The sequence below is a fragment of the Stegostoma tigrinum genome, chromosome 39 (genome assembly GCF_030684315.1).
Source record: "Stegostoma tigrinum isolate sSteTig4 chromosome 39, sSteTig4.hap1, whole genome shotgun sequence".
Classification (NCBI taxonomy): domain Eukaryota; kingdom Metazoa; phylum Chordata; class Chondrichthyes; order Orectolobiformes; family Stegostomatidae; genus Stegostoma; species Stegostoma tigrinum.
The window spans coordinates 14,568,842-14,596,213 of record NC_081392.1 but is presented as its reverse complement, the minus strand read 5'-3'; the positions used below and the strand labels follow the sequence as shown (position 1 = coordinate 14,596,213).

At 47.9% G+C, this 27,372-nt stretch overlaps 1 protein-coding gene across 3 annotated transcripts in view; it reads right to left on the bottom strand.

Annotated features, from left to right (window-relative positions):
* LOC125447738 (transcription factor RelB homolog) overlaps positions 1-27,372 on the bottom strand; it is a 55,848-nt gene that overhangs the window by 21,632 nt on the left and 6,844 nt on the right. For 2 of the 3 annotated variants that reach the window (XM_048522401.2, XM_048522402.2), the window contains exons 2-5: positions 19,023-19,058; positions 15,594-16,201; positions 10,310-10,461; positions 5,024-5,115 (exon numbers count right to left, since the gene is read on the bottom strand). In XM_048522401.2, coding sequence (XP_048378358.2) covers positions 5,024-5,115; positions 10,310-10,461; positions 15,594-16,201; positions 19,023-19,058 — 888 coding nt within the window. Of the gene's footprint in view, positions 1-5,023; positions 5,116-10,309; positions 10,462-15,593; positions 16,202-19,022; positions 19,059-20,188; positions 20,280-27,372 lie in introns of those variants that run through there. The other variant, XM_059640879.1, reaches the window with a different exon arrangement.

Below are 27,372 nucleotides of genomic sequence, written 5' to 3'. Positions count from 1 at the left end.
GTAACAAACACAGAGCTGGGAGTAAAAGGGGCCATTCTCCTGAATCCATTTTCTGAAGAAGGGTCTAGGCCCGAAACGTCAGCTTTCCTGTTCCTCTGATGCTGATTGGCCCGCTGTGTTCTTCTAGCTCTACACCTTGTTATCTCAGATTCTCCTGTGGCCAGGTTGTGACAAGTGGGGTGCCACGAGGAACAGTACTTGGGCCCCAACTGTTCACATTATACACCGATATAGGAGTTCAATAATTTTAGGGCCTAAACTCTCCCACGTCCCAGACGCCCACCCCACACACCAGGTCTTGTTACCACACAGCCTGCCACTACGCACCCCTGTTGTTAGTCACTAACAGTCCCCATTAACAACTATTCACCCTCCCAGCCTGATCGTTATTAACTCCTTTGTCTGTCCAACTGTCTTTCTCTCTCTATGGGCTCTATCCCACCGTTTACTCCCTACCGCACCCACCTCCCTATTTTCTGCATATAAACTGACGTTTTCCCAAACACCATCAGTTCTGAGGAAGGGTCACTGGACCAGAAACGTTAACTCTGTTTTCTCCTCCACAGACGCTGCTGAGTTTTTCCAGCAACTTCTGTTTTTGTTCCTGATTTACAGCATCCGCAGTTCTTTTGGGTTTTACACCGATTCAAAATTGGGGGCCAAGCATAATATTTCCGAGTTTGTGTGGTTATGTGGCTGAGTGATTAAAAGCACTAACGGTGTCTCCTTAGAGTTGTATTTGTTTAAATTTGAGGAGGCTATTGAGTCATAGTGGTACTGTACCTACCTGTGAGCCAGGGGAACTCAGGCTCAAGTCCCACCTGCTCAGGGTGTTTTTTTTTAACTCATTCACAGGATGAAGGCATCATTGATTAGCATTCATTGTCCATCTCGTCCAGTCGAGAGTCAGCCACATTGCTGTGGGTCTGGAGTCACATGTAGGCCAGACCAGGTAAGGATGGCAGTTTCCTTCCCTAAGGACATTAGTGAACCAGATGGGTTTTCCGTACAATGGAGTCATGCTCATCATTAAACGCTTAATTCCTGGCATTTCTTTTATTGAATTCAAATTCCGTGCCATGGTGGGATTTGAAACCAGGTTACCTGGATTTCTGGATTAGCAGGAATTTGAATTTTAAAAAATCTGGGATTAAGAATCTAATGATGACCATTGTCGATTATTGAAAAATCCATCTGGTTCACTAATATCCTTTAGGGAAGGAAACTGCCATCCTTACCTGGTCTGGCCTACATGTGACTCCAGACCCACAGCAATGTCGTTGACTCTTAACTGCCCTCTGGGCAATTAGGGATGGGCAATAAATGCTGGCCTATTCAGCAACGTCAGTGTCTCGTTTATGAATAAATTTTAAAAAAAGATACTTCTCCCTGGCGGAGGTGAAATTATTTTGCTCAGAGGGCGATGAACCTGTAGAATTCTCTACCCCAGAAGTTCAGTCTTTGAGTATATTTATATGTAGAGATTGATAGACTTCTAAACACTCATGTTGTAAAGTCGCTACAGGATCGGTGGTGGGGGTGGGAGAAACGATACTGGCATGGACGATCAGCCATGGTCACATTGAATGTCAAAGCAGGTTAGATGGGCTGAATGGCTGACTCCTGCTCTCAAGTGACTCCCAATTGGCCAAATAACAGCGTCGGGCTATTTGTACCAGGCTACCAGTGACAAATTATTCAGAACCAATGGCCAAGTTGCTTCCGTGCTCCAGTTAGAGTTTGCTTTCCTCCACAATTCAGTAGAAGCGGAGAGACAGCAAAAATGAATCGAGTTTTGTGTGTGGCTCAAACCGAGCCAGGCTACCAAGGTCAAGGGGCGAACACACATTACCTAACAAATGGCTCAAAGCTGGGGACTCCCCCCTCCCCCCCCAACCCTCCACCTCCAGCAGCGTGCGTTTCTGAGATGCAGCTTCTGATAACAGACATGGCAAAAGAGGGTTTGCTGAGTCCTGACTCATTTATGGCAAACTGCTGGTTAGGTGGACAAGACACATGCAACATGTTCGTTGGAGAGCTTTCTTGTTTTGAGAAAACAAGCCTCGCTTTGACCTTGGGGTAGCTATCATTTTTACACCCCCCCTCCCCCGCAACTCATTGCTTTGATTCGTTCACAGGATGATTGTCCAGCCCAGCATTTATAAGCTGGACCTTAAAGCCCAGGCTGAAATTAATAGCCAACCACATTTGCTATGGGTCTAGGGTCACATGTAGGCTGGACCAGGTAAGGGCAGTGGATTTCATTTTACATCAATCAACATTACTATAGTTTTTTTTTATAATTGAAATCAAATTTCACCATCTGCTCAGTTAAGATTTAAAGCCAGGTCCCAAGAGCATTCATCTGGGCTTCCCGATTCCTAGTCCAGTGAGATTATCGCTACACTACTGCCACCTCATTTGTTCACAGGATGTGGGTGATTCTGGCCCAGCATTTATTGCCCATCTCTAATTTCCCACTTGAGAATTTGGGGGTGAGCTGCCTACTTGAACCGCTGCACTCCATGGGTTGTAGGTTGATCCACAACGCCCTTAGGGAGAGAATTCTGGGATTTTGACCCAGTGATGCTGAAGGAACGGCAACATATTTCCAAGTCGGGATGGTGAGTGGCTCGGAGGGGAACTTGCAGGGAGTGGTGTTCCCATGTATCTGCTGCCCCTTGTCCTTCTCGATGAAGTGGTCGTGGGTTTAGAGGGTGCTGTCTGAGGATCTTTGGTGAACTTCTGCAATGCATCTTGTGGATGGTACACACTGCTGTGACTGAGTGTCGTTGGTGGAGGGAGTGGGATGTTTGCGGATGCGGTGCCAATCAAGAGGCTGCTTTGTTCTGGATGGTGTTGAGCTTCCTGAGTGTTGTTGGGGCTGCCCCCATCCAGGGCAAATGGTGAGTATTCCATCCCACTCCTGGCTTGTGGCTTGTGAACAGGTTTTGGGGAGTCAGGGGGTGAACTACTCGATTCTGGCTCTCTAAAGGCTGCCAGTTTCAATTGGCCACCATCGGTGGGGGCAGGCTATTAGGGCTACTTGGGATGCAACCAGAGAGACACTCCCCTGGCCTTAATACCCAACAATACGGGTCAAAGGGTATAGTTTTCATGCTTTGCGGTAGCTCCAAGAGTGTGGCATTCCTTCACCATTGACACTAGCCAATGTGGTGCGCTGGAGTTTCTGAGGTTAATTGTACAAGAGTCAGCATGAGCCTGACCCGGTAAAGTCCAAATGTTCATCAGGCAACTTGCACTTGGGAAGGTGAGAAAGGGGGACAGAGAGAGAGCAAGAGAGAGAAAACAAGAGAGAGAGGGGGAGAGAAAAAGAAATGAAGGAAGGAAGAAAGAAGGAAGGTGAGGGGAGGGATTGCCAGGCTCTTTATTACCCTTGCAACCTCTTGAGCTCAGCGATAAAGTGGCTGTGGCCACGCCAATGAATCATTTCACTCCACAGGGGTGAGTCTGTTTTAACAGGAGAGGACAGCGGCAGTCATCTACAATTTGTGAAGAGAGAAGCTTCCTGTTTGTGCTGGCTCTGCTCTGTCACTCTGTTCCTGGGGTTTTGGCGAGCTGCCACAGCCTATGGGAGAGCCTCTGTGGTCTCTTAGCCGTTAAATTTAACTCTCTATCTTTGTCACGTAGCAACAATAACCGTTAGAAACTAATAGCAAGCTTAACCAGCTGGCTCCAAACGGCACAAGGGCATTTGCATCTCCTGCCAAATTTAAGCGAAATTGAGCTGCAGACAAGGACCCTGGTAACGACTGGAAAAACCCAGGGAAGTCTGTCCTGATTGCACACAAACGACAGAGACAGGCACCCAAGCTCAGAGGCACACAAACGCACTCTCAGACAACACTCATCCAAATGCATGGACAGGCTCGCAGAAATAGGCACACAACCCCTCTCAGGCACAGAAAGACAGGCACATGCACATGATCAAAAACACACAGACAAAACACACTTGCATATATATATGCACATGCATGAGCATACACACACACTCTCACACACACACATATCTCTGATGCTCAGTAGCAGCAATGTGTAGCATCTACAAACTGCTGTGTAGGAATTCACGAAGGCTCCATTGACACCAACTTCCAGATCTGTGATCTATACCACCCTGAAAGGGACAAGGGGCAGCAGGTACATGGGGAAACCGCCCCCTGCAAATTCCCCTCCAAGCCACTCACCACCCTGACTTAGAAGTATATCGCCGTTCCATCAGTGTCGCTGGGGTGAACCCCTCTCTATTTCAGTGGAGCCACATGGACTGCGCTGGTTCAAAAAGGTGGCTCACCTCTGGTGAGGCTGGGTAATAAATGCAGGGATGCCCACTCATCTCACATGATTGTAAGAACAAAAACGAACGAATTAGGGAAGGAAATCTGCCACCCCTACCTAGCCTGGCCTACACGTGTCTCCAGACCCACAGCAACAGAGTTGACTCTATTAGGTTTGATTCTTAGGGCTAAAGAGATGAAAGGGTATGGGGGTGAGAGCAGGGACAGGGGACTGCGTTGGATGATCAGTCTACTCCAGCTTCTATTTTTTCTGTCCCTGCGTTTACCCATCCTCTGGGAGCCTAGCTGAAAACACCAACATCCCATTAACAAATTTTAAAAATTATATGTACTTTTAAGGCTGAGGTAGAATGATTTTTTTAATCCACAAGGGAGAAGATTTATTTGGTTGGAGGTGCTGAAGGGCAGGGTGCAGGAACTCGTCTCGAGACCACAATCATATCAGGCACAAACTTATTGAATGGTACAGAGCAGTTTTAAGGGGCCGAATGGCCTACTCCTGCTCCTAATTCCTATGCTTTACATCCAGTTAACAAATTCATGCATCCTTTTGTTTAAAAATTGTCTTGCAACTTGTTCTGCCCCTTCTAAAGGTTTCTGTATGCCCACCCAGTGTTGCATTCTGTCCTACTGTGCTTGTTACTGTGAAAATTGAATGGATGAAAAGAAAAATGATTTTCTAACAAACCGTGCGAACTTTGACTCACCATTGAAAGGATCGATCCCGAGTTTCAGCCGGTGTTCCAGGGCCTTCCCGATCTCTTTCTTTTTCATGCACTGAATGCCCAGATTAGCAAAACTGGAAAGACAGAAAGAGAGCGGGCAGTGTGAACAGACTCATGCAGCTCACAGAAACAAAGCACAATTGCAGATATGGTCAACAGCTAGCGACACAGGGGTCACAGGGCTAGACTGCCAACTCAGTAGGTCATCGGTTCACATTCGTGCCATAAATCTCTGAACTTGTGTGGAAATGGCTATCCTTTGCAGAAGGAAAGCTATCACTTGTGAAGTGGGGTAAGGAGGGGTGTCATAAGGTCATACAGCATGAAAACAGACCCTTTGGTCCATGCCAACCATGTTCCCAAACCAAAGTACTTCCACCCTGCCTATGTTTGACCCTTTCCTACTCATGTACTTATCCAAATGTCTTTTAAACGTTGTAACTGTGCCCACATCCCCCACTTCCTCAGGAAGTTCATTCCACACACGAACCACTGCCTGTGTGAAAAATGCTGCCCCCTCACGTCTTTTTAAAACTTTCTCTCAGTAGGTCATCGGTTCACATTCGTGCCATAAATCTCTGAACTTGTGTGGAAATGGCTATCCTTTGCAGAAGGAAAGCTATCACTTGTGAAGTGGGGTAAGGAGGGGTGTCATAAGGTCATACAGCATGAAAACAGACCCTTTGGTCCATGCCAACCATGTTCCCAAACCAAAGTACTTCCACCCTGCCTATGTTTGACCCTTTCCTACTCATGTACTTATCCAAATGTCTTTTAAACGTTGTAACTGTGCCCACATCCCCCACTTCCTCAGGAAGTTCATTCCACACACGAACCACTGCCTGTGTGAAAAATGCTGCCCCCTCACGTCTTTTTAAAACTTTCTCCTCTTACCTTAAAAACATGCCCCCACCCTAGGGAAAACAGCCTCGATATTTTGCCTTACCTACACATCGAGGTTTTATGAACCTCTGTAAGGTCACCCGTCAACCTCCTTTGCTCCAAGGAAACAAACACCAGCCTATCTTTATAACGCAAACCTTTCATTCCGAGCAACATTGTGGTAAATCTTTTCTGAACCCTCTCCAAGTCACTAATATCCTTCCCTGCCTTTGGAAGTCCACAGTACTCCAGAAGAGACTTCGCCAACAGCCTGTGCGACCTCACCATGACATCCCAACGCAGGGCGTGAGAGCACGGGAGAGGGTGCAGAGCAGATTAACCAGGGCTGGAGATTTTCAGTTGTGAAGCGAGGTTGGACAGGCTAGGATAGTTTCTCCTTGGAGCAGAGGAGACTCGAGAGGGGACACGAGTGAAATGTATAAAATTACAAAGGGCATAAGATGGAGTTGACGAGGAGTCATGTAGTACAGAAACAGATCCTTCAGTCCAACTCATCCATGCTGACCAGCTATCCTAAATTAATCTAGAGACAGTAGGAGCTGCCGATGCTGAAGAATCTGAGACAACAAGGTGTAGAGCTGGATGAACACAGCAGGCTGAGCAGCATCTTAGGAGCAGGAAAGCTGACGTTTTGGGTCTGGACCCTTCTTCAGAAATGGGAGGAGGGGAAGAAATATACAGAGAGAGGTGGAGTGGGGCTGGGTGGTGAGATGGTGATCAGTGGGTGCAGGTAGGGAGTGGAGGGGATTGGTGGGAGAGAAGATGAGATAGTAGGAACTGCTGAAGCTGGAGAATCTGAGATAACAAGGTCTGGACCTGAAACGTCAGCCTTCCTGCTCCTCTGATGCTGCCTGGCCTGCAGTGTTCATCCAGCTCTACACCTTGTTATCCCAAATTAATCTAGTCCCATTTGCCAGCATTTGGCCCACATCCCTCCAAGCCCTTCCTATTCATCTACCCATCCAGGAAGAAACTTTTCCCTTCGATGGAGGGATCAGTGACCAGTGTGGCACAGATTTAAGGTAAGGAGCAGGAGCTTCAGAGGAAACATTTTTCTTCCACTCAGATGGTCGTGGGAGTTTGGAATTCACAGCTTGTGAGGGTGGGAGAGGCAGAAACCGTCATCTCACGGAAGAAGTATTCAGGTGTTCTCTTGCAATGACAAGGCTGTGGGCCAAGTGCTGGAAAATGGGATTAGAATAATAATTTTTTCTGAAGAAGGGTCCCAACCCAAAGTGTCAGCTTTCCTGCTTCTCTGGTGCTGCCTGGCCTGCTGTGTTCATCCAGCTCCATACTGTGTTATCTTAGAATAGTCGGGTGGTTGATTTTGACTGGTGTAGACTTGATGGACCAAAAGGCTTTTTTCTATGCTGTAGATCTCTATGACTAGTAACCGGCCTTACCTACAAGTGCTATTAGTCCTGCATTGGATGTCAAAAATGTATCGTGAGGAGATCTCACTCTCTAACTGTAAAACATGTGTGGGCATGAACCGAAGCGAAGAAGGGCATTGGCTAATGACTTCTTTTAAAAATTCATTTATAGGGTGTGGGTGTCACATTTATTGCCCATCCCTAATTGCCCAGAGGGCATTTAAGTATCAACCACATTGCTGTGGGTCTGGAGTCACGTGTAGGCCAGACCAGATAAGGATGGCAGCTTCCTTCCCTAAAGGACAGTAGTGAACCAGATGGGATTTTCCTGACCATCAACAATGGATTCACGGTCATCATTAGACTCTTAATTCCAGATATTAAGAGTCCCAGATATTAATAGCCCTTTAATTCCAGGGGTGGCATGGTGACTCTGTGGTTAGCACTGCTGCCTCACAGCGCCAAGGACCCGGGTTCGATTCGAGCCTCGGGCAACTGTCTGTGTGGAGTTTGCACATTCTCCCCGTGTTTGCGTGGGTTTCCATCAGGTGCTCCGGATTCCTCCCACAGTCTAAAGGTGTGCAGGTTAGGGTGGACTGGCCGTGCTAAATTACTCGTAGTGCCCAGGGATGTGAAGATTGGGTGGGTTATAGTGGGATGGGTCTGGGTGGGATGCTGTGAGGTTCGGTGTGGACTTGTTCGGCCAAAGGGCCTGTTTCCACACCATAGGGATTCTATGATCTTTTATAGAATTCAAATTCTACCATCTGCCTTGGCAGGATTCGAGCTGAGATTCCCAGAAATATTAACAGGGTTTCTAGATTTAAAGTCTAGTGATAATACCACTAGACCATGTTTCTATAATGCGTACATGATAATGCTCACAGGGCGGCCGTGCAATGTTGCTGCAGCAGGAATGCAGAGGTCCCAAGCTGATGCTCTGGGATGCAGGTTCCAATCCCAGAAGGTGGTGGAGTTTTATTTTCGGAAATGGTGGGTTTTGGCCTCGCTGGGCATTTGTCGCCCACCCTCACCAAACCGAGTGGCTTTCTAGGGCCATTCCAGGGGGCTGTTAAGATTCAAACTCATTGCTGTGTGTCCAGAGTCACAAGTGGGCCCAGAGCAGGTAAGGATGGCCGGTTTACAAAGCAGTAGATGGGCTTTTACAACAATCGACAGTAGGTTTGCGGTTACCACCGCAGAGGCTAGCTTTCAATTCCAGAGTTTTCATTTATGTCAGGGTGGGATTTGAACCCATGGCACAGAGCATCACCTGGATTACGAGTGCAAATGACGTTGCTACCACACCACCATTAACTGCTTGGAAGTGGTATCATGAGAACCAGCAGAATGCGGAGATAAAGGAAGGAACAAGACTAAAGGGAGAAAGCAAAACATACAGAACAATGAGGGAGAGATCGGGAATTGGGCTCCATCCAGTCCAGACAATTGTAGAGCATCAAGCCAAAAGTTCTCCATGATGTGTGATTTATGACCCGATGAGAATAAGGTATTGTTCCTCAAGCTGGTGTTGAGTTTGACTTAGATGGAACTGAGATCTGGATTAAGGATAGTGCTGGGAGCCTGGGATCCGTTGCATTCAGCAATGAGGCTGTGTGGCTTTGCACCACCTATGCACTGAAAGCTAGCTCTGAGGCAGCATAGACCCAGGACTGAATGGTAGGACCACTCCTCTGAGGCAAGACTCAGGAGATCAATGTTCCAGGGCATTTACACGAAGGAGACAATGGAAATGTACTGAAGTCTGAAGGGCCCCGATAGGACGGATGCTGAGAAATATGTTTCCCACTGACTGGCCACCGAATCGCAAATATGGGCACAGCTTCAGAATAACAGGGTCAGCCATTGAGGTCAAGAGGTTGTTTTGAGATGGTTGTGAATCTTTGACATTCTCCATCCCAGACTGTTCCACATTCTCAGTTTCTGACCACATTCAAGACAAGGGGTGAAAAGACTTTTCAATTCATGAGGGAAATCTGATGGGATATACGTGGATAGCGCAGGGAGGTGCAGCTAAAGTAGATTGACGATGATCTGATTGAACGGTGCGGCCAAATGCTGAAGACCCCACTCCTGCTCCTACTTATGTTCTGTCCAGGTCAGAGCTACACCAAATCGGCAAAACTGGCCAAGGAGAGGGGAACAACAGCAAGGAAAAAGACACTTAGAGAAAGACAAGACAGGGGGACAGAGAGAGAGAGAGACTGGGACAGGGAGAGAGAGAGAGAGAGAGACTGGGACAGGGACAGAGAGAGAGAGAGACTGGGACAGGGAGAGAGACAGATAGAGACAGGGACAGAAAGAGAGAGAGAGAGAGAGAGACAAGGCAGGGAAGAGAGAAAGAGATGGAGAGAGAGAGAGATAGACAGAGGGGAGAAGAGGGCGAGAGAGAGAAAGAGATGGAGAGAGAGAGATAGACAGAGGGGGGATAGACAGAGGGGGGAGAGAGAGAGAGAGACAAGGCAGGGACAGAGAGAAAGAGACAGAGAGATAGACAGAGGAAGAGAGAGAGACAAGGCACGGTAGAGATAGACAGAGAGACAGGGACAGAGAGATAGAGACAGAGAGATAGAGGAAGAGAGAGAGACAAGGCACGGTAGAGATAGGCAGAGAGACAGGGACAGAGAGATAGAGAAGGCAGGGAAGAGAGAGAGAGACAGAGAGAGAGAGAGAGAGATAGACAGAGGGAGAGACAGAGAGATAAGGCAGGGAAGAGATAGACAGAGAGACAGGGACAAATAGAGAGAGAGAGAGAGACAGAGACAGAGAGAGAGAGAGACAAGGTAGTGAAGAGAGAGAGAGACAGAGACAGAGACACAGATAGGGAGAGCAAGATAGACAGAGACAGAAAGATGGTAGATGAACAAATGAGGATTTATCCATCCTTACAGTCTCACACTCCAGCTAACAAAGTGCTGAGTCATTCTTTACACAATGCAGTGCAGCCTTTTGCTGAGGACAGGAAGCTTACCTGGCTTTCATGTTGCACTTGGGACTGACAGTTACTTCACAGATGCCATTTTGACAATCTTTCCCCACCAGGCTGTGGGGGTGAGGCTTGTACGGTTCATCTTTGGTCACCAAGGAAATGATCACTTTGACCTCGCCTTGCCAATTCTGGATCTGCACAGAATAGACAGCATGCAATTCAGCAAAGAATGAGACAGTTCAGTCGCACCAGTTACCCAAATGGAGGAAGAGATTTTAAAATAAATCTCCTGGTGATGAGACAAAACAAAACATTGAGAGAGATCAATGCAGCTAACCAAAAGAAAGGAGCATCTTAGTAGAGGAGGGAGAAGTTTCAGGAAGGAATTCCAGAGCATCGGATGCAGGAAGCTGCCCATGGTGGAACGACAAACTATACGGATTTGTGAGGGGCTGGAACTGGAGGAGTGCAGGAAAATCCGTTGTACCCTTAAGGTGGCAACACAGGTGGATAGAGTGGTCTAGAAGGCATACAGCATGCTTTCATTCATTGGATGGGGTACTGAGTACAAGAGTTGGCAGGTCATGTTACAGTTGTATAGGACTTTGGTTCGATCACATTTGGAATACTGTGCACATTTCTGGTCGCCACATTACCAAAAGGATGTGGATGCTTTGGAGAGGGTGCAGAGGAGGTTCACCAGGGCATTGCTTGGTATGGAGGGAGCTTGCTGTGAAGAGAGGTTGAGTAGATTAAGATTATTTACATTAGAAGGACAGAGGTTGAGGGGGGACCTGAGTGAGGTCTACAAAATCATGAGGGTTATAGACAGGGTGGATAGCAAGAAGCTTTTTCCCAGAGTCGGGGACTCAATTACTAGGGGTCATGAGTTCAAAGTGAGAGGGAAAAAGTTCAAGGGAGATATGCGTGGAAAGTTCTTTACACAGAGGGTGGTGGGTGCCTGGAACATGTTGCCAGTGGAGGTGGTAGAGGCGGGCACGATAGCGTCTGTTAAGATGGATCTAGACAGATACGTGAATGGGCAGGGAACAGAGGGATACAGATCCTTGGAAAATAGGCGATAGTTTTAGATAGAGAATCTGGATTGGCATAGGCTTGGAGGGCCGAAGAGCCTGTTCCTGTTCTTCGTTCTTTGTGCTTTGGAAGATTGTGGACATTTCAGAAAGGATGGGGGGAGAGGCCGAGAAGGGATTTGAAAACATTTAGGTTAGGGCCATTGACAAGAACGGAACTCGCTTCCCAGTCTTCCTCCCCAGTAGCAATCTTAAAAATTGTGAAGGGGTTTACATACATTGAAACAGAGAAAGTAGGAGCAGGAGGAGGCCATTCGGTCCTTCAAGTTTTCTCTGCCATTCTTCACAATCATGGCTGATTGTCCAACTCATTAGCCTAATCCTGCTTTCTCCCCATAACCCCTGATCCCCAAGTGCTATATCTAGTCACCTCTTGACCACATTCAGTGTTTTGGCATCAAATACTTCCCGTGGTAATGAATTCACCACTCTTTGGGTGAAGAAATGTCTCCTCATCCCCGTCCTAAATGGGCTACCCCCAACCCTCATCCTGTGATCTCTGGTTCTGGGCACAGCCACCATCCTCCCTGCATCTACCCTGTCCAGTCCTGTCAGAATTTCTATGGAATTCCCCACCCCACCTCGTTCATCTGAGTTTGCCAATGCCGGGAGAAGACAAATGAACTAGGGGGCCACAGATAAACGATAGTTACTAATAAATCCAATTGAGAACCGAGAGGAAATCTCTGCTCACAGGATGGTCGGATGTGGGCTGAAGCCTGACATTGCAGACCAGAGCACAAAGGCTAGACCTTGGGGCTGGTGTGCTGCACAGTTGGGAGGAAAATTGTTCAGATAAGGAGGTTACGCATTGGCCCGGAGTAAATCTAAAAGATTCTATGATGCTATTTCGAACAAGAACTGGAGAGCTCTCCCTGGCAACTGGGGAAACATCAAGTTATTGGCCACATGTTCTAAAGACTGGTGGGTGTGTGGAATGCACTGCTCGCAGTGGTAGTGGAGTCAGATCCTTTAGAGACACTTAAGTGACTCTGGGATAGGCACATGGAGGATAGTATAATGTAGGGTATGCAGGGTAGTTTGATCTTAGTGGGATAATAGGTCGGCACAACATTGAGGGCTGAAGGGCCTGTACTGTGCTATGTTAATCGGTCGTTGCTGTTAGCGAAATCTCGCAGTGTTTCCCACACCACACCAGTCACCACGCATCATGAAAGTAGCTCATTGGCTGTGCGGTGCCACGCAGTTTCTTTTCTCTTCATCTTTCAGTTCATCCCTGCTAGCACTGTCCTTGTACCCCACCAGAGGCTGAAGGGTAATTCAAGATACATGTAACAAATAAACCACAGGCAGGGCAGGTATAATGGAATCCCCCTGAGAAAATCTCCCTCTCTTGGCCACACCCAGTCCCCATGGGAATGCACCTAGCATTGTTGCCTCAAACTCCCGGCTAAAATCCCCCCGAACATTCCACTCTGACCAAAGTGGCACAAATAAAACTCGTGGAAAAACTAACATTTCAAAACTTGGTGCATTGGCCACACGGAATGTTTCTTGACCAGCCCTTGTCCAGCAAGCCTCCAGGCTAACCAAAACAACAACAAAAACACTGAACAACCTGAGTCCAGCACTCCAGCCCCTTTCAGGGAAGCAGAAATTAAAATGGCTTTAGTCAGTGTCAAACTCTCAACCTGGAAGTGGGAAACAGAGCTTTACTCTGTCTCTAATCCTGTGCTGTCCCTGTCCTGGGAGTGGTTGATGGGGGACAGTGTAGAGGTAGCTTTACTCTGTATCTAATCCTGCACTGTACCTAACCTGGAAGTAGTTGATAAAGACTGCAGAGGGAGCTTTACTCTGTATCTAACCCTATGCAGTACGTGTCCTGAGAGTGTTTGATGGTGACAGTGTCGAGGGAGCTTTACTCTGTCTCTAACCCCATGCTGTCCCTGTCCTGGGAGTATTTGATGGGATCAGTGTAGAGGGAGCTTTACTCTGTATTTAAACAGAGCCCTCAGGCAGGAGGGTAGAAATCCCACCATGGCAGCTGGTGGTACTCAAATTCAATGAATAAATCTGGACTGTAAAGATAATTTCAACGATGGCGACCACAAAAGTAATGATTATCATACAAACCCATCTGGTTCACTAATGTCCTTTAGGGAAGGAAACTGCCATCCTTACCTGGTCTGGCGTACATGTGACTCCAGACCCACAGCAATGTGGTTGACTGTGGATGGTCATGGGATCAGAGGTGGATTGACTGTTAACAGCCCCGTGGGCAATTAGGGATGGGTAATAAATGCTGGCCTAGCCATATGCCATGAATGAATGAAAAACAAATAGAACATAGAACACCACAGCGCAGTACAGGCCCTTCGGCCCTCGATGTTGCGCCGACCTGTGAAAACAATCTGAAGCCCATCTAACCTACACTATTCCATTATCATCCATATGTTTATCCCATGCCCATTTAAATGCCCTTAAAGTTGGTGAGTCTATTATTGTTGCCTGAAGATCATTTTATAAACTGGTCCAGGCCAGTGTTTATGAGCCATCTAATCCTATTAGCATAATGTGCTTCTCCTTTGTCCTCACATGCTTCCCATTAAATACAGCTGAAATATTTAATCATACTGTGCGGGATCAACTTCCTCATTCTCAACACTCTGTGTAAAGAAATTTCTCCGGAATGCCTGACTGGCCGTGTGAGAATTTACATTTTCCCACCCCAATTGCTTGACTGGTTGCCAGGGTGAAGGATTTCTCTCTTGAGACACATTTGGACAGGGTGGGCCTGTCATCACTGAGGTGTACAAGGTGCGGGATCTTGCTGAAACACACAAGTTCCTGCAAGGAATTTGACGAGAGGAGAGTGGAGAGGATGCTTCCTCTTGTGGGTGAGAGTGGAATGAAGGAAGGGAGGCTCAAAATAAACCATCGCCTATTTAAGATCACCAGTCTGGTAATCCAGAGGCCCGGGCAAATGCTCTGGGATTCAAATCTCTCCACTGTAGCTGGTAGATTTTAAATTCAATTGATAAAACCTGGGGTCGAGAACTAGGCTGAGTGATAGGGGCTAAAATTGTGACCAGAGATAATGGGAACTGCAGATGCTGGAGAATCCAAGATAACAAAATGTGAGGCTGGATGAACACAGCAGGACAAGCAGCACCTCAGGAGCACAAAAGCTGACATTTCGGGCCTAGACCCTTCATCAGAAAAGGGGGCAGTTTATGTTAAAAACAGAACTCAGCTAGGTCACTAATGCCCAAACTCCACTGCCCTTACTTGATCTGGCCTACACGTGACTCCAGGCCCACAGCAATGTGGTCGATTTTCAACAGAGTGGGCCACGCCACTCAGTTCAGCTGCAATTAAGGACAGCAAAAATATGCTGGCTAGGGGCCAAAGTTGGAGGAGGAATGCAGAGAACTCAGGGTAGCTCGGTAGTTAGCGCTGCTGCCTCACAGCACCAGGGACCCAGGTTCGATCCCACCCTTGGGTGACAGTCTGTGTGGAGTTTGCACATTCTCCCTGTATCTGTGTGGGCTTCCTCTGGGTGCTCCGGTTTCCTCCCACAGTCCAAAGATGTGCAGGTTAGGGTGGATTGGCCGTGCTAAATTACCCATAGTGCCCAGGGATGTGTGGGTTAGGGTGGATTGGCCATGCTGAATTACCCATAGCACCCAGGGATGAGCAAATTAGGGTGGATTGGCCGTGCTAAATTACCCATAGTGCCCAGGGATGTGCAGGTCAGGGTGGATTGGCCGTGCTAAATTACCCATAGTGCCCAGGGACGTGCAGGCTGGATGGGTTAGCCATGGGGTTACAGGCACTGGGAGGAGAAGCTCTTTTGAGGGTCAGCGCAGTCTCGATGGGCTGGATGGTCTCTAGCTGCACTGTAGTGATTCTCTGGTTCTCTCTGGTCCCAACTTGGATGGTCATGGGACCAGAGGTGGTGATGTAGACAGGGGAGGGGAGGGAACGGAAGGGTTGCAGAAGTTGATGGAGTAGGTGAAGGAGCTGGAGTGAGTGAGGCCACGGGCAGCAGTATTTTTGGATAATTTCGAGAGGGTGGAATGAGGCGAGTGGGCTCAACAGGGCATAGAATTAACAAAGACAGATGATGGCTTCGGCACCAGATGAACTGAGGCAACCCTTGGGGACAAATTCAGGAAACTTGGAGCAGTCAGCTCAGGACCAGTGGCCTGGGCACAGAAGCCACCTCCCCAACCCCATCACACAAGCAAAGGTGCAACATGGGGCTTCACCTGGATGGTGGGCAGGGTCTTGGTTTGCTCCGTCGTGTTCTCTCCAGGGATACTTCCCGCTGAACGGCCCTCACACTCATAGCGAAACCTCATCCCCCGCTGCTTGGGCTGCTCCACGATCACCAGCTTCGGCATCTCCTCCTTCACAAAAACGCTGGGCAGTGAGTGGGGAAAGGGCCTGGAGCTCGCACGGGGTGAGGGCGAGTCCAGCCGTCTGCCCACTCGGTACGCCATCTTCCTCTTCGCCTCCTGCGTCCGATCATCCTTCCTGGCCAGCTGAGGGGAGCCCGTGCCCCGGCTGACCAGCTGAGGGGAGCCTGTGCCCCGGCTGACCAGCTGAGGGGAGCCTGTGCCCCGGCTGACCAGCTGAGGGGAGCCCGTGCCCCGGCTGACCAGCTGAGGGGAGCCCGTGCCCCGGCTGACCAGCTGAGGGGAGCCCGTGTCCATTGGCACCAGCTCCACTGGCGAGGTTGCCCATCCTGGGATGTAGTTCATGAGTTGGTTCCTGATCTCTCCGATGTGGGGATTGTTGAAATCACAAGACACGGAATTCCCGCTTTGCCCTTCTTCAAGATCTTTCAAGATAAATTCATTCAACACGTTCAGATCTGAAAGGTTAGAGAGAGGGAAAATGGAATAACTTTAGAGAACTTCAACCTCAACACCCTCGAAGCTGACCTCAAGAGGTAGGCCCTGTCCAAACTGACTCGTGGGGTTGAACGCAGAAGATATGACGGCCTTGATCCCCGAGGGCTGGAGGCAAACACAGTAGGCCTCAAGCCAGGCATCCCATCTTCGCAAGTCATTGCAGAATCCACCCACCAGATACCACCAGTTGAAATGGTGGAAGCAAAATACAGTCAATTAATAAATTCAATTTCCTTTAAGAAATTTGGATTTGAAAGCTAGCGCTAACCATGAACAGATGGTTGTGCAAACCCATCTCGTTTGCTGAGGGAAGGAAATCTGCCTCTACGTAACTCCAGGCCCACAGCCACACGGCTGAATCTGGACTCCCCTCTGGAATAGGCCTAGCAAGGGACACTGTTCAGGGGCAATTAGGGATGGACAGCTTTGCCAAGCAACATCCACAGCCCATGAGCAAACATTTTTAAAAGCTGCGGAATAGCGTCTCATCAGGGGGATATTTGGCCCATCGCATTTGTACCAGCTTTTCCAAAGCGCAATCCATTGTGTCCTTTCCCCGTATCCTGTTTCATCTCCTTTGAACCAATCCAGTTGCCTATTCAAGGCTCCAAATGAATCTGTCTCCCTCACACTGTCAGGCAGCATAATCTAAATCCTAACCATTCATTACCTTGAAAAGGTTTTGATTTGCATCAGCTCTGCAAAAAACAAGCTCTTTAAATTTTTGCATTCTTCCCACTGGCCTGCATCAGCGTAAACTGTTTCATCTTATTTACTTCACCTCCACCCTTTGTGATTTTAAACATCTCTATCAAAACCTGTCTTAGCATCCCTGCTCTAAGGGAAGCATCCCTCTGTTACTCTACTCTATACAGGTAACTAATCTGGAACTATTCCACTTGTAGGTATGTCATATAGTCGCTATGATTCAATGGGGAGTGGGGTCATCAGCCAGGATTTCGTAAAACTGGCTGCAACAAGTGGGATCTGCTAATGTGAAATATCCAAACTGGATCTGTGTGTGCGTGGGAGGGGAATGAGTGAGAATGAGAGTGAAAAAAATCTGAGCGCACAAGTGGAAAAGAATGAGAGAGAGAAGAGACAAAGAGAACGAGAGAGAGAGAGAGAGAGAGAGCTATAGAGAATGAGAAAGAGAGAGAGAGAGAAAACGAGAGAGAAAGAGAGAGAGTCAAAGAGAATGCAAGAGAGAGAGAGAGAACGAGAGAGAGACAGAGACAGAGACCCAAAGAGAAGGAGAAAGAGAGAGAGAGAGGGAAGAAGAATGAGAAAGACAGAGAGAGAGAGAGCGAGAGAGCTAAAGAGAATGTGAGAGAGAGCCAAAGAGAACGAGAGAGATGAGAGAGCCAAAGCAAATGAGAAAGAGAGTGAGAAAGAGAACGAGAGATAGAAAGCCAAAGAGAATGAGAGAGAAAGAGAGAGAGAGATAACAAGAGAAAGAGAGCTAAAGAGAATGCAAGAGAGAGAGAGAGGAGAATGAGAGAGAGAGAGAGCCAAAAGATATTGAAAAACAAGAGAGAGAGCTAAAGCGAATGCAAGAGAGAGAAAGAAAAAGACAATGAGAGAACGAGAGAGAGAGCCAAAGCTAATGAGAGAGAGAGAGAGAGAGAGAGAGCCAAAGCAAATGAGAAAGAGAGAAAGGGAACGAGAGATAGAAAGCCAAAGAGAATGAGAAAGAGAGAGAGAGACAAGAAGAGAGAGAGAAAGAGAGAGAGCTAAAGAGAATGCGAGAGAGAGAAAAAGAGAACGAGAGAGAGAGCCAAAGATATTGAGAAAGAGAGAGAGAAAGAGAAAGACAATGAGAGAATGAGAGAGAGAGCCAAAGTGAATGAGAAAGAGAGAGAGCGAGAGAGAAAGAGAATGAGAGAGAGCGAGAGAGCCAAAGAGAATAAGAAAGAGAGAGCGAGCCAAAGAGAATAAGAAAGAGAGAGAGAGACAGCCGAAGAGAATGAGAGAGAGAGAGACAGAGAGCCAAAGAGAATAAGGGAGAGAAAGCAAAAGAATACAAGTGTCATCAAGTCATACAGAAAGAACGAAAGAACATGAGAGTGAGAGAGCGAGTGAAAGAGAGACAGTGCAAGACAGAGAGGGAGTACTAGGTTTCCTGAACTTAATTCTGTGGCTTTCTGTAGAACAATTCAGCTGAGCCAACATTTATTGTCCGTCCCTAATTGCCCCCTGAGAAGGCGGTGGTGAGCTGCCATCTTGAATCGCTTCAGTCCATGTGCTGTAAGGTCACCCGAAATACCCTTAGGGAGGGAATTCCAGGATTTTGACCCAGTGACACTGAAGGAACGGCGATATATTTCCAAGTCAGGACGGGCAATGGCTCGGAGGGGAACATGCAGAGGGGTGGTGTTCCCATGTATCTGCTGCCCTTGTCCTTCTGGATGGAAGTGGTCGTGTATTTGGAAGGTGCTGTCTGAGGAGACTTAGTGAGCCATGGCAGTGAATCTTATAGATGGTACACACTGCTGCCACTGAGGCAGGGGGAGTAAATATTGGTAGTGGCCGATATGGTGGTGCTAATTATTCGGGGCTGCTTTGTCCTGGAAGGTATCAAGCTTCACGATCCAGGCAAGAGGGGAGTATTCCATCACACTCCTAACTTGTGTCTCGTCGATAGGAGGACAGGCCCTGGAGAGTCAGGAGTTGAGCTGCTAATGAGAAAAACTGACTGACCTAAACATCTGAGGTGTTTCGTGGCAAATAACTGGTCTTGCAGAAGTGACGGGGAATTTCTCCCGCCGCATAGGTACTTACCAAAATTCTGGTCCTGTTGTATTGATCCTGTGGCACCTGGGAGATGGAGACAGGAGACACAAAACCAGAGGAATAATTAATCAAGTGATGGATAAGACCATCCAGAATGCACACACCAGCCTCTGAGAGAGCGGAATCTCTGCGAATGATCACAACAGAAGGATTTTGTAAACAAGGAGAAAACAAGTGAGACCCATTAATCTATTCACACCCCACCTTTTGTCCTCATCAATTTCTCCTTTCGCTGGGGGCTGGGATTAAATATTGGTCGATCCCAAGTTCCAGTGGAAGGAAAAATGTGTCTAATGGTCTCAGGTGTCTCCCCCCGGGTACCAGGTAATATTTTGCGAACCCATGCTGACCAGCACTGATCGGATGGGCCAAACGGCACGGTTCTCTGGCATCATAAATCTGTGAACTTGTTTGCCTTAGTATTTCAATCCTTCCTCAGAGAAAGAAACATCTAAATTGCACAAAAGGTCAGTTCCTGCCTTCTGTCCTGCGATTACTGATATTTTTCAGAATCTAAATTGTGCGTACATTTGTAACTTACGCCTCTTTCACACAGGACAAAATAATACAGGGGGTCCCCGATTTATAAATGTCCAACTTATGAATGCGATCCCATACAGAGGTGTAATTTTAATAGCCGAGGTGAAAACATTTCCAGGTACTTACAAAAAGCTATTTTCTATAGTTCTCCATTGCGTTCAGGCATTCATTAAAATACAAAACTGTTCCATCTCCTTCCTCTTTGTTGTGATTTAAACCCTGACATTCTGCACCGCCTGCATTATTGGGCTCTGTCTCACAGCAACATAGTAAACAGAAGCAGGAACAGACTGTTCGAGCCTGCTCCCCATTCAATTTGATCATCCAACTTGGTACCCACATTTCTCCCCCTGCATCTTTTGATCCCCTGAGAACTACATCCAGCTTCTTCTCGAAAACATCTAATGTTTTGGCCTCAACCACTTTCTGTGGCAGAGAATTCCACAGACTGCCCTGCTTTCTGGGTGAAGACATTTCTCCTCATCTCAATCCCACCCTGTATCCTCAAGACTGACACCACCCTCAGTCCTCCCTTTAGCACCCCCCACACAGTTTAAAACAAAAGTGCCTGCATGCAGAAAGAGAAAACAGAGTTAATGCTTAAAGTCTGAAACCTCTTCTTTGGAACTTCAGGGTCGGTGGCTCGACTTGAGATGTGAAGCGTGTTTCTCTCCCTGGTCAAGATGTTGCCAGTCCTGCTGAGTCTCTCCAGGCCCCTCCTGCTTTTATTTCAGGCCTCCAGCCTCTGCAGCATCTTGCTGATGTTTGCACACAGGTGAATTCTCAGCACAGAGACACACACACACACGAGGGCGCGAGAGCGGCTTGTGGAGCGTCAGTCAGCAGAGCCCAATCCTTCTGGCCACATCGAGTGGAGGGAGGGGTTGGGGGGGGAGGTGGATCTTATTCAGAAAAGGAAAACCCCTCTGTCGACACAGGGCGCGCAGCGAGTTGTTCAGTCTGGGAGCCGAATGAGCCAGGCCACACGCTCAATTCTCTTTTTAACAACGCCACAGGAAGAGGAAGAGAAACTCGGGAATGAGCTGCAGCTCACGTCAAAAGTTGACAGTGGCATAAACTTTCCCCACACACCCACTGCCAGAAACTGGAGACCATAAATCCCCCCTTTCGCCCCCCTGACACCAGGACACAACTCCCACCTTCTCAAAGGGCAAGCCCTCCGCTCTGAGCAATGTCTTCCCCAGAAAAAGGAAGGACTGTGATCCTTGTGTGTGTGTGTGTGTGTGTGTGTGTTCCTGGCTTCCTTCCCCCAACTCACTGTGTATTTCAGGGACAAGTTACCCAAATTGGCTTCCTGGTTCCGAGGAGACCGATACTACAATGTCATCAGGATGAGTGCGAGCTGCTCTGATATCATCGGGAAGTCGACAGGGTCCGGATGTGGGTGGGTGGGCGAGGTGAGGTGAGGTGTACTTAGCTGTGACGGGCAGCAGGGCTTGGAGGGCCGAAGGGCCTGTCCCCGCGCTGTAATTTTCTTTGTTCTTTTTCTCCTTCTTTGTAACGGCAAATGGTCAGCAAACACCAGCAGGGAGGCAACCTCAGCTGGACTCTGGTCACCCTGCTGGCTCCCATCCTAGCTTTTGCCGAAGGCAAGGGTCACAGTTTCAGAGTGGCACTGAGTTAACCAGATGGGACAACCCTGGCACCGAGCCTCTTCTCCTCTCTCCGATGCCCTACTCTTGACCAATGGACTCAGCCAGACCTTATGTTTTCTGGCATCCACTCCAGCAGGATGCACCCATGGGGAGGTGGAGTGCATACCCTGTCCCACCTCAGTTGTATCATCAGTTATGATGCCACTGAGGCACCACTGATTTAGCCCTTAATGGTATTCGGACACGGGTACTGGATCAACTCCCCTCCAGCAATCTGCTGATCCCTTTTCTCACTGTCATTGGTGAGTCCAGCGTTTGATGCCAATCTCTTATTGCTCCTAGAACTGAGCAGCTGGCTAGGCCGTTTCAGGGGTCGACCACATCACCATGAGTCTAGAGTCACCATGACGAAAGGGCAGATTTCCTTCTCTCAAAGGCATTCATGAGCCAAATGGGTGTTCTTGATGTTAGAGATAACAAGGTGTGGAGCTGAGGAACCCAGCAGGCCAGGCAACATCAGGAGCAGGAAGGCTGACGTTTCAGGTCTGGACCCTTCTTCAGAAATGGGGGAGGGGAAGGAGATTCTGAAAGAAATAGAGGGGGGGGAAGCGGATGGAAGGTGGATAAAGGAGCAGATAGATGGAGAGGAGATGATGTTAGTGACAAGGTTTTACTTTCTACTGAATCAGTGGCGAGCTGGGATCTGAACCCACGCCTCAATGGCGTGAGCCTGAGCTTCTGCATTACAAGGTCTAGCGACAGATGGTAGCACTTGGTCACTGGTGTCCCCCAAAGCAGCACAATTGGCACTTGAAATAAGAGGAAGAAAGGAAATTACTGACTGTATAGGATTGACCTGAAGACTTCAGAAATTAGTGATAAGTCTTCCAGACATTGGATCTCCTGGGAGTGGGTGGCAGCGAAGAAAATCTCGTCGGGATATGAAATACTGCAATTTAGTACCCCACATCCTTCAGGCTTTCTTTAAAGGTTAATTAAATAAGAATTGGAGCCTGCTCTCCAATCGGTGCAAATCAACAGTTTGCCGCCAACGATGGACGTGAGCAATGGCAAGAGATGGAGCTGGGGGAGAAGTGGCGGGGTGGGGGGGGGGTTCACCAGACAGTGATGCCCGCTTCCCGCCAACTTGCTCAGCAAATAAAGGAATAGCCGCCGAGCCAGGGAGCGCTGGCCAAAGACTGCCTTCATGTAGCGCCGCTCACGTCCCCGGGAGGCCCGTGGCAGCCCGCGAGTTACTCGGAAGATACAGCAGCCACTTTATGCAACAGCAAGCTCCCGCTAACGGCAGTGCGACGCGCGACTGGACTGTCCTCCTTCGGCAACTGTTTGCTATGATACCTGCTTGCCACCGAGCGCGTCACTCTGGGCTCTCCCGTGTCCTCCCCTCACATCTCTGATGGCTCATTGAAGGCTGCTGCGCGCCATGCATCCTCCAAATACACCCAGATCATCCCCACTTTCTGCTCCTCCCTACTTTGCTCTCCAGCACAGGTTTCTCTGTTCTCCAGCTCCAAAATTCTGACACTTCTGTTCTGGATTTAATTTTTCTTGAGCTTGCATTTTGCCGCCTCCAAATGCACTCCAAGGTGCACTCTCACGATAATTCTTGGCATCCGCATTGTAAAGGTCTCTACTTCCTTGTCTTAAGGTCTTTACTTAGCAAATAAAAACCGGATGCTGTAAATCAGAGACGAAAACAAAGTTGCTGGAAAAGCTCAGCAGGTCTGGCAGCATCTGTGGAGAGAAATCAAGACCTCATGGTTCGGATCTGGTGACTTGAGGAAGGTTCTGAGATTACGCACTCTGATTTCGCTCCACAGATGCTGCCAGCCCCGCTGAGCTTTTCCAGCGATTTCTGTATCATTACGCAGCAACACTGACTGATGGATAAATGCTGCTACTGAGCAAGAGGAGTGGCAAAATTTCAGGAAATTCAGCAACAAGGGACAGGGGGGTTCGATGGGCCAAGTGGCCAGCTTTCTCAGTCCTTGAGAGATGAGGAAGAACAAACAGGAACGAGTAGTTGTTAATGGAACGCAGAAAATGACTCAGTACTTCAAGTTACCAACTTGTATTTGGACAAAATCCCAAAGGTTTGAAGGTCTGGGCTGATTGCCCTCGGCTGTGACAAACAAACAGAGCCATGCTTCTGCCTACCCCTCTTCCTCTTCATGTTTTCTGTCTCTGACAAACAAAAGTCATCTTCAAAGAGTGGGGAGGAAAGCCCTTTTGGAAATGACCCTATGCTTCTTCCCCCCCATCGACAGTAGAGTCATGGTGACAGAGCAAGAGACAGCTTGGCTCATCAAGTCTAGACATTTTCTCATTAACCTGCTCAGGAATGTTACATCACACCATCTGGAGCAGGTGAGACTTGAACCCAGGCCCCCAGGCTCAGAGGTAGAGTCATCAGTCATCCAAGCCCATTTCCAAAAGGGCTTTCCTCCCCACTCTTTGAAGATGACTTTTGTTTGTCAGAGACAGAAAACATGTACCTGATCCCATCAAGTCTCTCCCTCTCTCTCTTTCTTGAACATATTCTGTGAGTTAGTCACCGCAGCCTTCAGTGGTAGAGAATGCCACCGTTTCACCAGCCTCTGAGTGAAGAAACTGTTCCTTGTTTCAGTCCTTGGTTTGAATTCCCAGTTTTAAATTTCATCATCAGTCATCCAAACCCATTTCATCAGAACACTAACCTTGGATTAGGAGTACAGTGATAGCACATGACACCATCACTGCCCTCTCCCATCATGTTGACTGTCTGTAGAGCAATCCAGTCAGTTCCATTCTCCTGTCCTACACTTTTAAACTGAAAGTAAAGTTCCCTCAAGGCGAACCCCATCAAAAACTCCCAGGACAGGTCCAGTATGGGGTCATTTACAGAGTAAAGCTCCTTTCAACCTAAAAATAAAGTTCCTTTGACATTGTCCCCAACAAACTCTTCCTAGAATAGGGGCAGCACAGGTTTAGGTACAAAGCAAAACTCTCTCTACCCTTAAAGTCTAAAAGTAAAGCACCGTCTACACGTCGCCATCAATCGCTTCCAGGACAGGGACAGCACAGGGTTAGATACAGAGTAAAGCTCCCTCTATACTGTCCCCATCAAACACTCCCAGGACGGCAACAGCACAGAGTTAGATACAGAGTAAAGCTTTCTCTACACTGTCCCCATCAAACACTCCCAGGACAAGGACAGCACAGGGTGGGATACAGAGTAAAACTTCCTCTACACTGTCTTCATCAAACACTCCCAGGACGGCAACAGCACAGGGTTAGATACAGAGTAAAGCTCCCTCTACACTGTCCCCATCAAACACTCCCAGGACAGGGACAGCACAGGGTGGGATACAGAGTAAATCTCCCTCTATACTGTCTTCATCAAACACTCCCAGGACGGCAACAGCACAGGGTTAGATACAGAGTAAAGCTCCCTCTACACTGTCCCCATCAAACACTCCCAGGACGGCAACAGCATAGAGTTAGATATAGAGTAAAGCTTTCTATACACTGTCCCCATCAAACACTCACAGGACAAGGACAGCACAGGGTTTAACACAGAGTAAAGCTCCTTCCAAACTGTCCCCATCAAACACTCCCAGGACAGGGACAGCTTTGGGCTGGATACAGAGTGAGGCTCCTTTACACTTAAAGCTGCCTCTACACTGTCCCCGTCAAATACTCCCCCAGGAAATGGACAGTATGGTGTTAGGTACAGAATAAAGCATCCTCTACTCTTGTAAACAGAAAGGCAAAAAAGAGAGTAAAATCAGTCTGTGCTGGATTCTATCCCATAGCCCGTGCAAGTTTACTTTCTCCTCAGAGGCACGAAAACTGCAGATGCTGGAATTCAAAGTAGACAGCCAGGAGGCTGGAAGAACACAGCAGGCCAGGCAGCATCTGGAGGAAAGGAGCAGTCAACATTTGGGATTCTACCTTTCTCCAGTCCTGAAGAAGGGTAATAGCCAAAACATTTGCATCTCCTTTCCTCGAGATGCTGCCTGGCTTGCTGTGTTCTTCCAGCCTCCTGGCTGTCTACGTACATTTTCCTCAGGTGTTCATCCAATTCCCTTTTGAAAATCATTCATCCTCTCTGCTCCCAACTTAGTCAGAGTTCCAGCTTGTCAGCCTACTGCTATCTATTTCCTGAAACCTTAAATTTGTGGTCTCCCTGCTATCAATGAACAGGAACATCGACTGCCATATTTAAACCTGACATTATTTTATGCATCTCTCTCTAATCTTCCTTCAATCTCCTTTAAAATCTCAGTTTCTCCAACTGAATCTTGTCGCTAAGATCCCTCATCCCTGGCATTGTTCCCCTCCACCTTTGCATTCTTCCTCAACCAGAACAGGACACAGTTCTCTAGTTGTGATCAAACCACAGATTAGTCTCCAAGGAGATTAACCTTTCGTGCCTAGAGGTTGCAGGTTGCATCCTGGGGTTTGGCAATGCTACAAAGACTGAGAGGTGAAATATGCCAATTGATGGCAGGACCTGTGCACTTAACAGCAAGGTCCTGAGGAGTGTTGCTGAGCAAAGAGACCTTGGAGTGCAGCGTCATAGTTCCTTGAAAGTGAAGTCGCAGGTAGACAGGGTGGTGAAGAAGGCATTTGGTATGCTTGCCTTTAGTGTGGAGTATAGGTGTTGGGAAGGTCATGTTGCGACTATGCAGGTCATTGGTTAGGCCACTTTTGGAATACTGCGTTCAATTCTGGTCTCCCTGCTATAGAAAAGATGTTGTTAAACTTGAAAGGGGGCAGAGAAGATTTATGAGGATATTGCCAAATTTGGAGGGTTTGAGCTACAGGGAGAAGTTGAATAGGCTGGGGCTATTTTCTCTGGAGTGTTGGAGGCTGAGGGGTGACCTTGAGGGCATGGGGTTTATAAAATCATGAGGGTGCGGATAGGAATAACTAGACAAGGTCTTTTCCCCAGATAGGGGAGTCCAAAACTACAGGCCATTGGTTTATGGTGAGAGGGGAAAGATTTAAAAGGGACCTAAGGGGCAACATTTTCACCCAGAGGGTGGTGCGTGTATGGAATGAGCTGCCAGAGGAAGTGGTGGAGGCTGGTACAATTACAACATTTAAAAGGCATCTGGATGGGTATATGAATAGGAAGGGTTTAGAGGGATATGGGCCAAATGCTGGCAAATGGAACTGGATTAAAATAGGATATCTGGTTGGCATGAATGAGTTGGATCTGTGTGTACACCTCTACGGCAGTCTGAGAGATACGTGAGCACTGAAGGAAGTCATTGGAAGAAATTTCTTGAAAAGGGGGTCGTTGCTTGTTGCATCCCATATCTTAGAAGCAACAATTTGTTTATTCCCAGGATGTGGGTGCATTTATTGCCCATCCTTAATTGCCCCTTGCTAAGTGGTGGTGATCTGCCTTCCTCAGCTGCTGCAGACAATGCAGTGTAGATACACCTTAGTACTGGTTAGGAGACAGCACCAGGCTTTTGAGCCGATGGAGAGTGAAGGAACAGCGAGCTATTTCCAAATCTGGATGATGTGCAGCTTGAAGGGGAGGTTGCAAATAGTGATGTCCTTGTGTGAATGCTGCCCTTGTCCTTGCAGACCCAGGGTTTGCAAAGTGCCAAAGGAGCCTTGGTGAATTTCTACAGTGCATCTTGGAGATGATCCACAGGGAGTGCCATTGTTGGACAGAGTAAATGTTGAAGGTAGTGCATGGGTTGCAAGAGAAGCAGGCTGCTGTATTCTGGATGGTATTGAGCTTCTTGAGGTGTGTTAAAGCTGTTGTTCATCTAGATAAGTGAGGGATTATTTCCAACACATTCTGGACTTCACACCCTGAGTGTTTTGCATTTCTCATGTTACTTTCATCTGCAGGTGTCATCATATCAAACAAGCAATATAGCCATTTTACACGCCAACAGCAGAGAGATCTGCTTACATTAATATAGCACCTTAATGTAAAAGATCCCATAACATTTCAGCAGATCGTCAGCGAAGGAAACTTGACATTGAGTTACGAGGGGATGTCAGTGCAGATGATCATAGGTTTGATCAAAGACGCAGGTTTTGAGGAGCACATTATGGGAAAGAAGGTGGTAAAGAGAGAGAGAGACGATATGTGAGAGTGTGTGTGGGGGAGAGACAGCATGCGGGAGAGAGAGCGTGTGGGAGAGACAGAG